The sequence below is a fragment of the Mirounga angustirostris genome, unplaced genomic scaffold (assembly GCF_029215605.1).
Source record: "Mirounga angustirostris isolate CCGP_5_RB_7025 unplaced genomic scaffold, mMirAng1.0.hap1 SCAF_2, whole genome shotgun sequence".
NCBI lineage: Eukaryota > Metazoa > Chordata > Mammalia > Carnivora > Phocidae > Mirounga > Mirounga angustirostris.
The window spans coordinates 168,079,726-168,094,969 of NW_026991710.1; the positions used below are offsets into that span (position 1 = coordinate 168,079,726).

General features: G+C 54.3%; 1 protein-coding gene across 3 annotated transcripts in view; it reads right to left on the bottom strand.

Annotated features, from left to right (window-relative positions):
- The window catches only part of ADGRA2 (adhesion G protein-coupled receptor A2), a 33,344-nt gene that overhangs the window by 15,775 nt on the left and 2,325 nt on the right, over nt 1–15,244 (bottom strand). For 2 of the 3 annotated variants that reach the window (XM_064585554.1, XM_045879831.3), the window contains exon 2: nt 4,398–4,469. The exons of the other annotated variant lie outside the window; for it this stretch is intronic. In XM_064585554.1, coding sequence (XP_064441624.1) covers nt 4,398–4,469 — 72 coding nt within the window. The remainder of the gene's footprint in view (nt 1–4,397; nt 4,470–15,244) is intronic. 3 annotated transcript variants of the gene reach the window in all.

Here is a 15,244-nt window from a genome sequence, read left to right on the forward strand (position 1 = left end):
CCCTGTTGAAGGCGCGTGGTGGGGGATGTGGGCGGAGATGCCAGGGACCAGACGGGTGGGCCAGCCGTGAGTACTTTCGGCACGCATGCACGCACGCTCGTTTCAGCTCCAGGACTGCCCGCCAAGGCTGGGGAGCTCTGGGCAAATCCCATGCAACGGGGGGCTGCCGACATAACATCTTGCAACTTCAAACTCTCCCGAGAAGGGAAGGGAACAGGCATTTACTGAAAGCCCATGCCGTCCCCACGACAGCCAGTCTAGGAGTCCCGTATTGCCCCCTTTTCCAGGGGAGAAACACCAGGCTTGGAGAGGCACCCAGAAAGTAAATGACAGAGGCAGGACTCAATCCCAGGCCTCTTTGACTCCAGAATGGAGTTCTGTGCCCTTCCTGGCCCGCCCGGTCTCCTCCACCCCAGAAGTCTTTCCTCTGGGTAACAGGCTTGTCCATGCTGAGGGCTGGGGGGATACAGAGGGGAGGGCTCAGAGACAGGGCCTCAGCGCCCATCTGGACGATTCCGTACACGCCGTGGGCTGGCGGTGAACTGCTCTGCTGGACCCTGTTTCAGGTTTTCTTGTCCATCCTGCTTGGCTGATAGAGCCTACAAGGTAAGTCCCCCACTCTCCCCCCAGTCTCTCTGGAGCACCTGTCCTCCCCTGAGATCATCGAAGGCACATTCACATGCGGTGCCCTTTCTGTATCCCCTCCCAGCCTCAAGCCCCTGCCATTAACAGGGACCAGGCGGACCTCCTCCCCCCATATGCTTATACTTGACCCATTTTCAAAGGCCAGAGAGGCGCTCAGCACAAGGAGGCAATGCTGGCATTCTCTGCAGCCCAGACCTACCATTTCAGTTATTAGGCTAGGCCCCAACCCTCCCACGGGACTTGCAGCTCACAGACTGTGGGATGTTAAGCTGCCATGGACTCAGCTGCCCAAGCCTGGATGTCTGAGCTTGACAGGACAGAGAGATCAGTGTTTCCTGGCACCAACTGCACGCCAGGCCACAGCGTCTCATTTGTGATGAATAGGCCCACAGTCTCGGGGTCATCTGGTCCACTGGTTCCCAACCCCGGATGAGCATGAGAATCGTCTGCATACCTTGTAAAAAATTCCCAGGCCCCTTCCGACCTGATGAATTAGCATCTCTGGGAGTAGGGCAGAGGATCTCTCCCCATCCCTGGGATGGTGGGACAGTGGTTTTGAGGACTAGTTTTATGTGTCCACTTGGCCACGTGATAGCACCTTGTGACTTAATCAAACACTAATGGAGGTGTTACTGTGAAGGTAATTTGTAGATGCGGTGGACATCTAGGAGCAGTTGACTTTAAATAAAGATTACCTTGGATAGCATGGGTGGGCCTCATCTAATCAGTTGACGGGCATAAGAGCGAAAAACTGAGGTTTCCTGGAGAAGAAATTCTGTCTGGAGACTAAAGCATCAACTCCTGCCTGACTTCCCAGCCTGCTGGCCTGCCCTACAGATTTTGGATTTGCCAGCCCCCACAATCAACATGACCCATTTCCTTAAAATACATTTCTTTATAAAGAACTAATATAATTTCTTTATATATTTATATAAAGATACACACACACACACACACCTCCTATTGGTTTTCTTTCTCTGGAGAACCGGACTGAAACAGTGGTGATCAGCCAGGCTGGAGATCCTGGGCTCCTACCGGCCCTGCCCGGCCTTTCTCTCCCTGGGAAGCATGCATACCTGCTGAGCACAGCACACGCCTCTGCCCAGAGGCTTCCCCTCTTCTGGAAAGCCTGGCTGCAACCTTGGGTGCTCTGATTTTTTTCCTTCTCAAGCAGCACTTGTGGGTATCACACGCATACACATCCAAGGATCATAGAATTTAAAATCCATAATGTAGCTTACAAATCACCCTGTCCCCCTCTTTTGTACAGATGAGGAAACCGAGATCCCAGACCTGGCACCCACTGCAGCATCACTCTGACCTCATCTCTTACCACTTCCCATCGACAGGTCCTTCTGCTCCTCAGACCCACCAGGCATAGGGTGGACCCAAGGGCCTTCCCTTCCAGATTCCTCCCTCCCTTAGACCTTGGGCTCAGTCACCTTGTCAGCGAGGCCTTCCTTGACCTCGCTACACCAAACAGCAGCCTCCCCCTACCGTCACTGCTTTCTTTCCCCCTTACCCTGCTTTGTTTTTCTTTGTAGACCTATCACCTGATACATTATATATTTATTTGCTATTTTCTGTGTCCCGTAGAGGGTAAGTTCCCTGAGGGCAGGCGCTGGGTCTATTGTGTTCACTCCCAATGCCTAGAACAGAGCTCGGCACACAAAGGGGGCTCAGTACATATCTCTAGAATGAAGGCCTTGGGTGATTCCTAACAGAGCAGGGCTCACACTTGGGATTCTGAACTCTCATCTGTCTCCCGCCCCGCGCTCCTGCCCCGCCATGAGATTCAGCTTTTCGTCATTGTTCCTTGACCATGCTCTCATTCCTCCTGCTTTCCATGCTTTGAAAGCACCTGCTGCACAGTCACCTGGGTCCCCGGTGCTGGGGAGATTCAGTACGTGGGCAGGGGTGGGAAGGAAAGGACCCTCTTCTCTTCTTCATCAGGAAGTTGACCCTCATGAGACTAAAGGAGGAGAAGCGGGGAGACCCGGTGCGTCTTTGATAAAGTGAGAGGGGTAAAGATGGGAAGATGCCAGTGGGGCCACGAGAGGCTCAGAGCCATCTGGCTCACGGCAAGGAGAAGTGACAGCGCCTCTGGGTGGCAACGGGCTGGAGGCAGCTGCAGTTTGTCATCCTCCCAAAGATCCCTGGAAGGAGCGAGCACTTTCCTGCCACTCAGCCTTCGGAGACCAAGCTTGGGCTGAGCACAGGAATCAGAGCTCCCGCACGCCTGACTGCCTGTGGGAGAGCAAAACATTCCCGATCTGTCAGTACCCAGGACACTTTTTACTAGCCGCTCGGTGGCAGCCCTTTCTCCTCGTCTGGACACCCGGTCTGTGAGCGACAGAGCAGATGGTGGAGGGCTCTGGTCACGGCGCTGTGTGCACGCGCCACCATCAACAACCCGACACCCCCTCCCACCCCGGCACGCCCTAGACCAGACAGAACATGCTCGGCCTTCCACCCCAAACATGGGGTTGCCCCTTCCCACCGCCATGAAGCCAGCCAGGCCACTGCGCCTTCCTCACAGGCTGGGGAGTTTGCGAGACAGCTTTTCCCTTCCCCTGTGAAGTGGGCTGTCGTAGAGATGACCTCGTAACTGTTGTCATGGTTGAAAATCTACACTCCACCTCATGGAGAGACTGCATCCCAGTTACCCTCGAATTTTCCAGCCTTCACCGGTCAGTGACGTCCCTCCTTTGGGTTTTATGGAAATCCCAACCTACTGAATTCTAACACACATGGCACTGGCGGTCTCCACTAGACCGTAATCTCGGGCTCTTTGAGGGCAGGCTTCCACCTTATTTCTCTGTATCCTCCATCACACTGATCCATGCCTGCCGGGAGAAGTGGAAGTCAAGGGGCAGGGGCCCTGTTGAAGGATTTGGGAACGCCCCGCAGGGTGGGAGCGGAGGTAGGAGACCGGGTGCCGGAGGCAGGGGAGAATGCAAGGATCAGGCTCCAGAAGGGACGGAGGCCCAGGTCTCCTGGGGAGGAGACAGGACCCAAAGCTGTCGTACAGGCTGTGGTTCCTGGAGCAGGCCAGCTGAGCAGGGAATTGAGGGGCTGGTTCAGTCCCCAGTGTGGCAGGTTAAGTGACTTGCCCTCAGCTGAGTCAGGCCCCCAACTCTGGGAAAAAAGTCCCTCTGGCCAGCAGGGCCCCTGTAGTCCTGAGCCCAGTGCCAGGCTGCCTGGGCCCGTGGGGCAGCCCGGAGGATGCAGCTCCAAACCAGGGCAGGTGGGGTGGGGGCCCTTTGGATGGGATCCACTTTCCCCACCCTCAGCCCAGGGCACTAGCCCCATGGGGCTTTGTCTGTTGATCTGTTTGGTGGGGCGGAGGAAAGAGGCCTCAGTCCCACTAAATCCTCCTCAGCCCTTTATGCTGGGCCCCCAGCTGGAGCGGGGAAGTGGCATCTGGCCAGCTAAGGGGCTCAGCCCTCACAGCTAATTGCTCATTTAAGAGCGTTAATGAACTTCCCTGAGCCCCATCCTTCCCTAGACCAGCGAGGTTTCCCTACTCACTGCTGTCACTGGGGAAGGAGCTGGTCCCTCTCTCCATACCCTCCACCTGGTGGTCAAGTCCTGGGCAGGTTTCCCGTGGGTCTGACTCTGGGCCCCGCTTAGCCAGCAGGTTCTGGGGTTGAGGGGTCCCTCGGCACCCAGGGGTCCTCATCCTGCCGGGATTGACTTCTTGCCCATGACCCCCGGCCCCCAACTCTGCCCCACTCTGCCCCAGCACTTACAGCTTCTCCAGCAGGGACAGTCCCCAGAAGGATCCATTCCGGAGCCCAGTAATCTTGTTGTTGCTCAAGAGCCTGAAGGAACAGGGAGAACACAGGCAGGAGAATGTGCTGTTACAAGCCAGAAGTGTGGATGGAGAGGGGATGCGGTTTCCCTGGTATAACCATGTTGCTTTCTGTATCAGTGGCGCCCCCTGAAGTTGTGCAGGGCAGGAGCCCCACCCTCTGCTCCAGATTATAGGAAAGAGCCAGTGAATAGTTCAGGCAGACCGGTTAGCCCACTGAGCTCCACATCAGGTGTTTCACCTGCCCTTGGTTCCCCCATGGCCTGGATCTGACTTAGGGCTCTGTAGGCAAGTGGGCTGAGCGGGCGTCAAGTTGCGATGCCCCCATTTACACCTTGGAACCACAGGCCTGAGCCACAGAGCTCTCCTCCTGCCCCCCGGGGCTCTGTCCTTCGCAGGCCTTCAGCCCCACATCCCGAGGAACGTGGGAGGGAGAATGGCCCGAATTGGGTCAGGGCTCTGGCGGGTGGAACAGGAGGCCAGGCAGGTGGGGAGGCAGGTGCGAGGAGCTGCCCTTCCTTGGGCCCCACTCTGTGAGTGGAGGACTTCTCACAAGGGGACTCTTCCCAGCCCTCAAAGGCCCCAGTTCAGAGGCACTGCGCACCCTTGCCTTCCTCCCCAAGCCTGTCTGCAGCCTCAACAGAAAACTGATAGAGCCCTGGGGCCTGCCTGGTGGAGGCCCAGGCCTCAGCCTTTGCCTCTGCCCACTCAGAGGTTCTGTTTATTTATTTGTATTTAGAGGGGGAGGAAAGAGGCCCCAAGCTACTGACTAGACCCACTCTGCCCACCCACTTAGCCTTTCTCTGCCAGACTCCCTCCCTGGGAGGAGGAAGTTCCAGACCAGCCAAAGGGCTCATCCTTTGAGTTAATTGGTTATTAAAACGCTTTAATGAGCCTCGCAGCCCAAACTCTTGCCTGCTCTGGGCCGAGACAAAGGGTTTCACTTCTTTGCTCTTATTGGTGGACATGGGAAGGCCAGAGGTACAAGTCTGGAAACTTCTCTTGAGTGGGCAGCCTCTGGGATGGACTTCAGCTCTCAGGTGGGGGGTGGGGACAAGGCATGCGGGCAGCTGTCTAGAGTTCTGCCCCCAAGCTTACTGGTGAATACTAGGTGAATATATCAAGACGGGCGGGGAGAGGACCCCAGACCTCTGATGTTCCAGACGTTCCAGCCAGTCCATCTTCAGGAGGCTCATGGAGAACAGACAATGGCCAGGATGGAGGCAAGAGTGGAAGGGGGCTTCCTCCCTTCTCTGCTTTCCAGATAGACCCCCTCCTACCCTTCTAGTCCCCACCTAACTGTCCTCCAACGCTGACACTTCCTAGGAGCTCCTGAGGAGTGGTTGTGTGAAGGGGTCATGGGTGCGGGGGTGGGTGTTGGGTTTCCAAATGGTGCGCTCTCTCTCTCACACACACACACACCATCTTGACATTTCAAAAAGTTCATCATAGTTGTCATATGAATAATTAGAACTCACATGGCCCCCTTTATTCTCATTTTAATTGGCATTATCCATGGTGGTGGTAAATCACAAATAATCGTGTCAGTTCTTAGGGCCTCTAATGGTCTCATTCAGGCCCTGGTGGTGGCCCCCTCAGTGGTGACAGACTCTTGACAGTGTGACTTATAAACCAAAGCTCGCCTCACCTCATCTCTGCTTCATCCCCTTCATATGCCCCCAGAGTTTGAGGCTCAGAGGTTGCATTAAATGTCAAAGAGGGTGAGAGGACCCCACAGTACTTTTAGTAATATCAGAGAGGGGTCCTGAAGTGTCAGGAAGAAGGGTGGACAAAAGGCATGTGTTTCAACCTCCCCCGTCCCGCAGTCCCAAGGGTCTCTCCCAGGGACTGCCCCCTCCTGGGTTTGTGGGGATGAGGATGCTGATGAGGCTGGTGCAGGCAGGGGAAGGAGGAGGTATGGAAGGAGACAGGGACAGGGCTGCCAGAATAGCCCAGCCCCATTCATGAAGGAGGAAGCCCGAGAATATTAGTTCTCAAACTTGAGTAGAGACCTGTTAAAGGGAGGGGAAAAGTATCTTATTTCCTGAGAATACGTCTGAGGATTCTAGTGTGACAAACATTGACTTTCGAAATGAAAATCTTACACTAGGAAAATACCTTCTAATAAATAATTATCTCAAAATTATCTGCAGACGATTTTTGTTTAAAGATCATTGAATTGAGGGGCGCCTGGGTGGCTTAGTCAGTTAAGTGTCTGCCTGCTCAGGTCACGATCCTGGGGTCCTGGGATGGAACCCCACATCGGGCTCCCTGATCAGTGCGGCGGCGGGGGGGGGGTCTGCTTCTCCCTCTCCCTCTGCCCCACCCCCCACTCATGCTCATGCATGCGTGCGTGCTTTTTTTCTCTCACTCTGTCTCCCTCTCTCAAATAAATAAAATCTTTAATAAAAAAAAAATAAAGATCATTGAATTGAAAACAGGAAATTTTAAAAAATCCTCCAACTCCCTGAGATTAAAATCTGGGATCCTAATTTGAGAATCCTGTCCAGACAGGCCTAGAAGTGGTATTGGGGTACACCCCACATTCTTCAGACTCTTCAGCCTTTAACCCTTGAACACCTTTTGCATACCCCAAATTCTTTTACCCAGAGCTGGTCAGTGGAAGTATGACGATGTGAACTGAGTATGTAATTTCAAATGTTCTAGTAGCCATATTTTTTAAAGTTAAAAAGTTAATTCTAATCATGTATTTTAGTTAACCCAATGTATTAAAGTTATCATTTCAATATGTAATCAATATGCAAAATTATTAACAAGATATTTTCCTCTTTTTTTTTCTTTTTTTGTACGGAGCCTTTGGAAGCTGTGTGTGTTCTACTGTTCTCGCACATCTCAGGTCAGACCAGCCACGTTACAGGAGCTCAGGGGCCACGTGTGGCTGGTGGCTTAACCCTTATCTGGTTTCCTCGTGGCCTGTGCCTCCCCAGGAGGAAGTCTGGGTTGCTTGTGAGATAGGAGGCAAATTGGGGTGGGGTGGTGTGTGTGTGTGTGTGTGTGTGTGTGTGTGTGGGAGTGGTGTGGGAGCAGAGCACAGAATTGGGGAGCAGCCCCTGATGCAGGTGAAGATGAGACGGTGGCCCAGAACAAGGCACAACTCATCCCTTGGTGTCCTAACCCCCTCTGGCAGCCCCCTCCCCCAGTCTGAGGTAGCCACTGTTGTGCTGGGAAGGAGTAGGAGGTCAGCTGCAGCCCACGTTTCCAGCTTGACTAGCCTGGTGCAAACCCCAGCCCAAAAAGTCTGGAAAGGAGATATTTCTCTGGGGCAGAGAACATGTCCCTGATCCCCAACTCTCCATAAGCTATTCACAAAAGCAGGGATGCCAGGCAAACGGTGGTTTGTCCTTCTCCTCCAATGGCCCCCGTTCTTGCTGCATTTCCAGCTCTTGGACAAACTTCAGGCAGATATCTCTGTGATCCCAGTCCCCAAATACCCAGAATTGGATCTTTTGGCCTTTACAACCTAGATGGGGCTGAGGAAACTTTGCTTGAGACCCAGATTGTCCAGAGAAGGGCTTCAATTGTGCCTATGGGTTCAGTGGTTCAGCTCTGGGAGCTGCCCTTTTGGGCCTGGGGGGTGGGGAGGGCAGTGATTGGGGCAGAAAGTGCTTGGGTCTGGCGCTGTTCGGGGCAGGTAGGAAGCTGGCAGTTACTGCGAGTAGAGGAAAACACACAGCCAGCCTCGTCCAATGGGAAGGAAAATGTTCCCACCACACTAGATTGTCACATGGGATGGAAGCAGGCAGGGCGGCCCCAACCATCGGGCCGGGAAGGAGGAAGCCTTGGCCCTATGGTTCTGTCCAGCTTCGTAGACACAGTGTCAGCTTGGCCCCCTCTTCACCGCCCTGCCACCCCTACCGGACAGCTACTTCCTCAGCCTGCATCAACCCCTCGCCCTGCAACCGCACAAGGAGCCTGCCAGGTGGATTTCCTTCCCAACCACGCCAACCCGCCTCTCAGACCTCTGGCTCACCCAACCCAGCATCTGCAGCTTTCTTCCCTCCCTCCCTGTCTACCACTCCAACATCATCAGATTTCACAGGCAGGGGGGCCGGTCCCTAGAGTCCCCTGTTCTCTTAGCCTAGAGTCTGAAATCTGGTCAAGGAGAGGGGGCACACTGAGTCCATTCCAGAACTATCTCCCAGCTAGGGTCCTATTTTAGGGAAGAGAAGCAAGCAAGCGGAGTTACCACTAATGAGGCTGGAGGCCAAAGGAGTGGCTGGCATCTACAGAGAGGCCATGTGGCCTTTGGGCAGCCACAGGAACTCACCAGATCCCAGCCCCACATCAGAGATGACCCTGTAGGGGTCATGTGGGCACCACTCCGTGAGACATGGGACCAACGCATGTCCGAACCAAATTGTTCTCTCATGTGCTGGAAGACCCATACATGTCAGCGCCCCTCCCCCTCCACTTGTAACAGATGCAAGGACCACAGGCCTGGACACTTGGGCAATCTAGCTTCTCCAGGGAGTCTGAGCCTGGAGTTCAGGGCATCACCAGGGCCCTCTGGGCTCAGAAGGACCTGTCTCCAACATCTGCACCTTAGCAGTGAGTGTCTCAGGGAGACCATCAGTGAGGGGGTCTCAGGCCCATAGCCACTCTGAACCAGCAAGTGAAAATGGACTCCCAGCCCTTCCTGCAGGCGTAGTGCGCAAGGCCTCTGAGCAGTTCCAGGGCCCACAAAGATGTCTGAAACCTACAAAAATAATCACCGCCTCTGAAATATAAATGCTATAAAATTGCAATTAACACTTACCTAAATAACAACCAAATGTCATACCACATTGATTGGCAAGAGTTACTATGTTTCACGAAGGAGGGGGGTGCATTACAGTAGGCTTGATGTGATGACAAGGTCTCCAAAATCGAAACTGCCTCTGGTCCACAGGCCCTGCCCTGGCAAACAGCCTCAGGCTAAAGACTGCCCTCCTGTGGCCTCCCTTCCCTTCCAGTCTGCCCTTCACGTCCATTTAGCCTCACTGCAGGGGACTTAACTGGGGAGAGGACACACAGCACTCCCGAACTTCCTCGCCATCCCTTCCCCCGGCTGGAAGCCTGTCTGCACAGCCCGGAATACCTGATTAGAAGGAGACCCAGGTAGGACCTTCTTTCCCCAGGCTGTAGGGGGTTGTGTCTGGATCTGGCCTCTGACCTCAGCCTTGAAGCTGAACTGTCCAGGCAGCGCCTGAGGTCAAGGTCAGGAAAGAAAAGAGTCTTGGAATGGCTCCATGCATGGGGCCTTCTTGTCTCCTTTTCTCTAACCTACCCTCTCTACAAGGGCACCCCAGCTTGGTGGTGAGCGGGCAGGACCAAGAAATCGGGGCTGAGATGAGGAGGACTAATCTGAGGGAGTCCGCAGCCTGAGAAAAGGGGCTTGGGGTGTTTATGGTAGGTGGTCGGTGTGCCTTGCTGGGGGTTTGGGGCCCCAGCACCCTAGCTTGAGTGCATGGAATCAAGTTTGCTGTGATCATTCATGCCTAGGTACTCATTCAATCTTCAAGTCTACACTGACGCCTTTTGTGTGCCCGGCCCTGTGTAACACAATAGTACTACAAACATCAATGAGACGTGGGGTCTACAATCTTCCATTCATGGAAGGCGGAGGGACATGTGTCAGACCGGATGGAATGCTTGTGTGTATATGTGTCCACTCCATTCAAGGAAGCTGGGAAATTACTCCCAATCGGCCTTTAGTGCTTCTCCAAACATGGCCTAAAATCTCAGCCCAGGGGAAGCCACGATTTTGGGTGAAGAAAGTGGATTTCTTTTCAAATACAAATAAACCTGAAAGGATCAATTTGTTACCAGTCTTGGTTTTTTTGTTTGTTTGTTTTGTTTTTGTTGTTGTTGTTTGTTTGTTTTTTTGAGAGAGAGAGAGAGATCACAAGCAGGGGAGAAGGGCAGAGGGAAAAGCAGAGGCTTAACCGACTGAGCCACCCAGGCACCCTGTTATCAGTCTTTTACACTCAAGTATAAATTAGTCCTTTAATCTTTCTACCCCAGAAGTTTTCCTTGGGAGCCCAGAGGCCCTGATCCTGTTCTGCTTTGTGAGCCTGTATCCAGTCTCCACGATGAGATCGGATGGCCCCCTGAGGTCAGACGCCAGATCTCTCACCTCCTGGCACTGGTGTGGGGCTGGACACAGCAGGCACTGGCTGAACGAAGGGACCAGGACCTGGAGGCACAGAGCTCTAGGCAAGGTGGGGGTGGTCGACGGACAGGGTTCATGCTGAACCCTCGTTTTCTCAAGTCATGGAGCAGTTTCCTCCTACCTCCACTCGCTCCCTCTCTTCTGCCCCCCACCCAGTCAGTCTTAGCAGAGCTCAGTCCTGACAGCTTGGAGACAGCACCATCCCTCGGCTCCACAGTACAGCCCTCCTGAGACTTCACCTGCCACCTGGGTGTGTAGTCCCGAAGCTGTGCATGGTGCGAGAGAGGGAGAGAAACACTAGGAAGGATGCTTTAGAGACCACTTGCCCTGGGTCCATCTGATTTCCAGTACTCTGTGCAGAGATTTTGTACAGAGGTCCCCTAAGTACATGAGTGTTTATTAGGTTATCTGCCCCTTTTCCCTGGCTCATGTCTATCTCCCCTGCTCTGTCCCCAAGGATGAAGCCCCCATGGAAAGAGGCTGACCCAGGACCAGGAGCCCTGGGGTCTGGCTAGTTGCTGTGTGATCTTGGGCAGGTCAGCCCCTCTCTGGAGGTTTCTTCTCAGTAAAAGAAGGGTCTGGACTGAAGACTCCCACTTCTTATATTTGATGGCTTTTCTCATCCTGGGTACTGGGTCTCCTGGAGCCTGAAGTCTAAAGCGTCTGCCTCAACACACAGTTCCCAGCAGGCAAAGAGCCCTAGGTGGGTGGGTGGGAGTGGGGGAGCGTCTTCCAGACTTTCCCTTCCCTTTCCAGCTGGGAGATGTCTGGCCCCTCAAGTTCGGGCTGGAACTCCCTCCTCAGGCCTCTCTCCGCCCCCGTTCCCTGCCCTCACCTGGCTCCATCCATCTTACACACCCCTTTGCTCCCCCATCCGGCCTCTCTTCTCTCCCAGGGCTAGGGAAGCTGGGTCCTGGGAGGTTGCTGGAGTTAGCTACACTCCACAGTTTCTCTGCTCCCCCACCCCCATTACCCAGTCCAAAAAGCAAAGGAATGTTCTGGAGTTTGGGAAGGATGGGGGCCCGCCAGAGGAGGGAGGAAGGGGAGGAGGCAGCTTTGTCCTGTCAGTGTCTGAGCTCTAAATAGAACAGAGAGCCTGGGCTGGGGGAATGAAAATAAACAGCCCCTCCAAGCAGCCCCTTCCGAGCAGTTACCGACTTTCCTTCTAGTTCCTCAGCCCAGGGCCATTTCCCTCCTCTCTTCTCCCCTGCTCCCCGTCAGGTCCCAGGGAGTGGGGGGGTTCTCTATCTCAGGATCATGAGGGAGTGAGGAGTGCTGGTCCAGGCTGTGAGGCGCTGGGGACCTACCCTCCCCTCTCTGGGCTTTGGTGAGGAGAGCCCACTGAATGGATGGATATGGATCAACTCAGAGGTGGTTGGAACTTTTTCTCCTTCAGGAAAGTGTTCTTACCCCAATGATTCTCCTGTGGCATAAACTTGGAAACTCTCTCCCTTTAAAAACATGACCCCCAATTTAAGGGTCAATTTATGGTCAGGTTCAAATTATGCTGGTTTGCCTGTGCCTTTGGGGGAGATTCTCAGACTCATACCCCCAGGGCAAGGGATTGCCCACCACTCCCGCCCCCATCACGGAAGGGTGATCCATGGTAGTTGGTGGGAAGGGACCATCTTGGGGATCAGGAGTGGCTGGGTTCATGCACATGTTCTGAATAATTCAGGCCAAATTACCCATTCTGGGTCCTGGAACCACTGGGATGATGAATTATAGGGGTTGTCTTTGGAGTTCAGTGTGGTGGCCTCTCTAGTCTCTTTGGCGCAGTGAGGACTCAACCAGAGGGCTCTGTTCCCTGTCCAGTGCTTGCCCTGAGATGGGACCATGGACCCTGACATCCTGCACTTGAGGGAGCCCAAAGAGTCCCCAAGAACTCCAGGAAGGGGCTCCTCCAGCTTCTCCTGCAGGTAGTTGCGAAGTTAGAGGGGAACCTGGATTTTTTGGGGGCCCCTCGTTTCAGGCAGGCGGGGTCAAGAGCCCACACTGGGCATGCTGCAGCTGAGACCCTGCATTGGGACGGTAAGGTAGTGTGCTGGAGTCTCCCAGCTTGCTCCCACCTTCTGTCCCCAGCCTCTTCCCTCTTTTCTTTCCTTCTCTCTCCCTGCTCTCTGCCCCTCCCCCTCCTTCCCTCACAAAAGCTCTCTGTACACAGCCACTTCCTCTGACTGCTGTCTCTGAGCCCAGACCTTATGAGAACCATATGGGGGAAAGAGGGTGGAAGAGAAGGGGGTGGGGAAGATGGCAAGGACCCGCCCCTCCAGCCAGCATCTTTCCACTCCCCTCAGGCTATGTGCAAGGCAGTTGGCACACTTTGCCCCAAACTCCCCTAACTGGATCCTGGCAGCCCGGGTGAGGGGCACTGAGGGGAGGGACCAGTCCAGAGCTGGAGGTTCAGAGGGAGATCTGTGTTCCAGAACCACTTTCCTGAGGCTGGAGCAAACACAAGGCTGTGAAGGGGCCTCCCCTTCCCCCATGCTACCTTTAAAGACCACCAAACCCCCAGCAAAAGGATGTGGCCACCGGTAGGGGCATCCGAATGGCAAATGCCCCTTTTCCCCTATGTGGGCTGCTGATGCGGTAGACAACCCCTTGCCCCAGAAAGGGGAGGCGAAGTAGACAAGGGTTTGTGGGTTCTGGGAGAATCCAGAGTGACCTGTACCTTGCCTGCCCCCTCCTCACCCAGCCTTGGAATGTTCCCAGGTCAAAAGGGCCTAGGTTCTCCTGGGAAGGAACTGGGTTTTTAAAAGCGGCTTTGTGTCCATTGGGTCCCAAGTCCAGCCAGGTGAATAGCGAGTCTGTCACCCGAGAGAAGTTTAAGAGAACCCAACCAGCTGATCCTCGTGTCTGCTAGTGTGTGACTGACTGTAGGGACACTGGTCCCCCCCCCTTCCTGGCCTCAGTTTGCTCAGCTCTAAGATGAAGATGCAGGGGCTGGATTTGCTGATCTATAAGGGCCTTTTCAGTGCAGACGGTCTAGGAATTTATGACACTGGCTAGAATCCTCTGAGGGGCTGCTCAGATATCCCAGAAGGTCCTTGTAGGCGATTTCCTTCTGGAGTTATCTATTATCAGTCCTTTCCTAGAATTCTTTATTATCCCCCCTACCCCCTTACTCTCACTCCCAGAGCGGAGAAGCAGGACAGGCCCATCAGCTGCTGCCCAGGGATGGGTGGGGGATTCACAGGGGTCTCCACCTCCCTCCCATAGCCGGGCTCTCCCTGAAACTCACCACCCCCCATGAGACCTTTCGCCTTGGGGGAGAGCCATAAAGCCTCCTGCTCTAGATAGGAGCATCGGCGTCGGGTGTCCACAGCTGCCCTGTGGACTGAGCTGAGGGGTGGGACAGATGGATCAGGAAGGAAGCCAAGAGTTCTACTTTCCTGGAAAACTGCAAATGAAAATCCATTAGAAGGGGAAACGGTAAAGGGTGGGGGAGAGGGGGCACAGAGTCTACAAAAACAGAACGCAGAAGTTAGGATAATAGGGTGGAAGGGTTTTCAGTGAAGTAAACAGGACTAGTCACAGAATTGCCTCAGAACTGCCTGGAGGCTTTCTTTGAGCAGAGACCGGAGGCTCCTTGCAGACAGGCATCTTTTCTAGCACTTTCTTCACCTGAAGAGTCCCAGCACTGGTGGCTACCAGGCTTCCCAAGGTGGAGTCCTGGGTCCCCCGAGGACCCAAGTGAGCAGGGTGGGGTGTGAAGGGGACTGGGGCCGGGTGGCCCATTCTGGAGGAAAAGAGGGGAGGGGGGAGGGAGATAAGGTGGCCGTTCTGGAGGAAAAAGGGGAGGAGGAGGGAGATAAAGCCACAGGTGCAAAATCGATCCACGAAAGTCCTGTTGTTTGCACCAGGTGACAGGCAAAAAGATGGCGGGGGAAATCTGTGTGGAAACAAAAAGAGTAAGGAGGAGGAGTCTGGGAGGGTGTGGAGAAGGTTCTTGAGCTCCTGGCCTCCTGTTTTGCTGCCAGGCTGAAGCCCCTTCCCGGCACTTCTCTTCCTTCTTCCCTCAAGAGGCATGCTGGGCAGGGATGGGTACGCTGGAGGGGCTGAGCCCTGGGAAGAGAGCCACTGCCCAGCAATCAGGGTCAGGATTAGGTGGAGTCTGGAGGGAGAGCCTAAGAAATAGGTCTGTGGCTGGGATTCAGCCACACTCCAGGCTGAGGGGCCAGTGGGCTCTCTGGAGCTTCTAGGGCCTGCCCTGTCATCACTGTGGGGATGCCCACCCAGGTCCGGGGCTGTTCCTCTGGAAGGTATCTTAAGCCAGCTAGGTCAGTGGCCTGGGACAAAGAAGGAGCCCTTCGTCTGGGAATGGTTTGGGATGGGAAGGTGAGCTAGCAGTCACGTTTGCTGCCACCCTGTCACCATATATTCTCACCAAGAGTCAGCTGCGCTCGCTCCTTGGAGTGGCGTCGATGGGAATTAGCTATGGCTGGAAAGCGTTAGTTACCAAATCATTCTAAGATGTACTGCAAAACCACCTTTTAATGTTTTCCCCCTCTTTTCTGCCTTCAGTATGTGTGGATTCCTTAATCCCAACAAGCAGACACACAGAGAGACGGTGTCCCACATATGTGTGTGAGTACAGCCACAAGATCGAATAG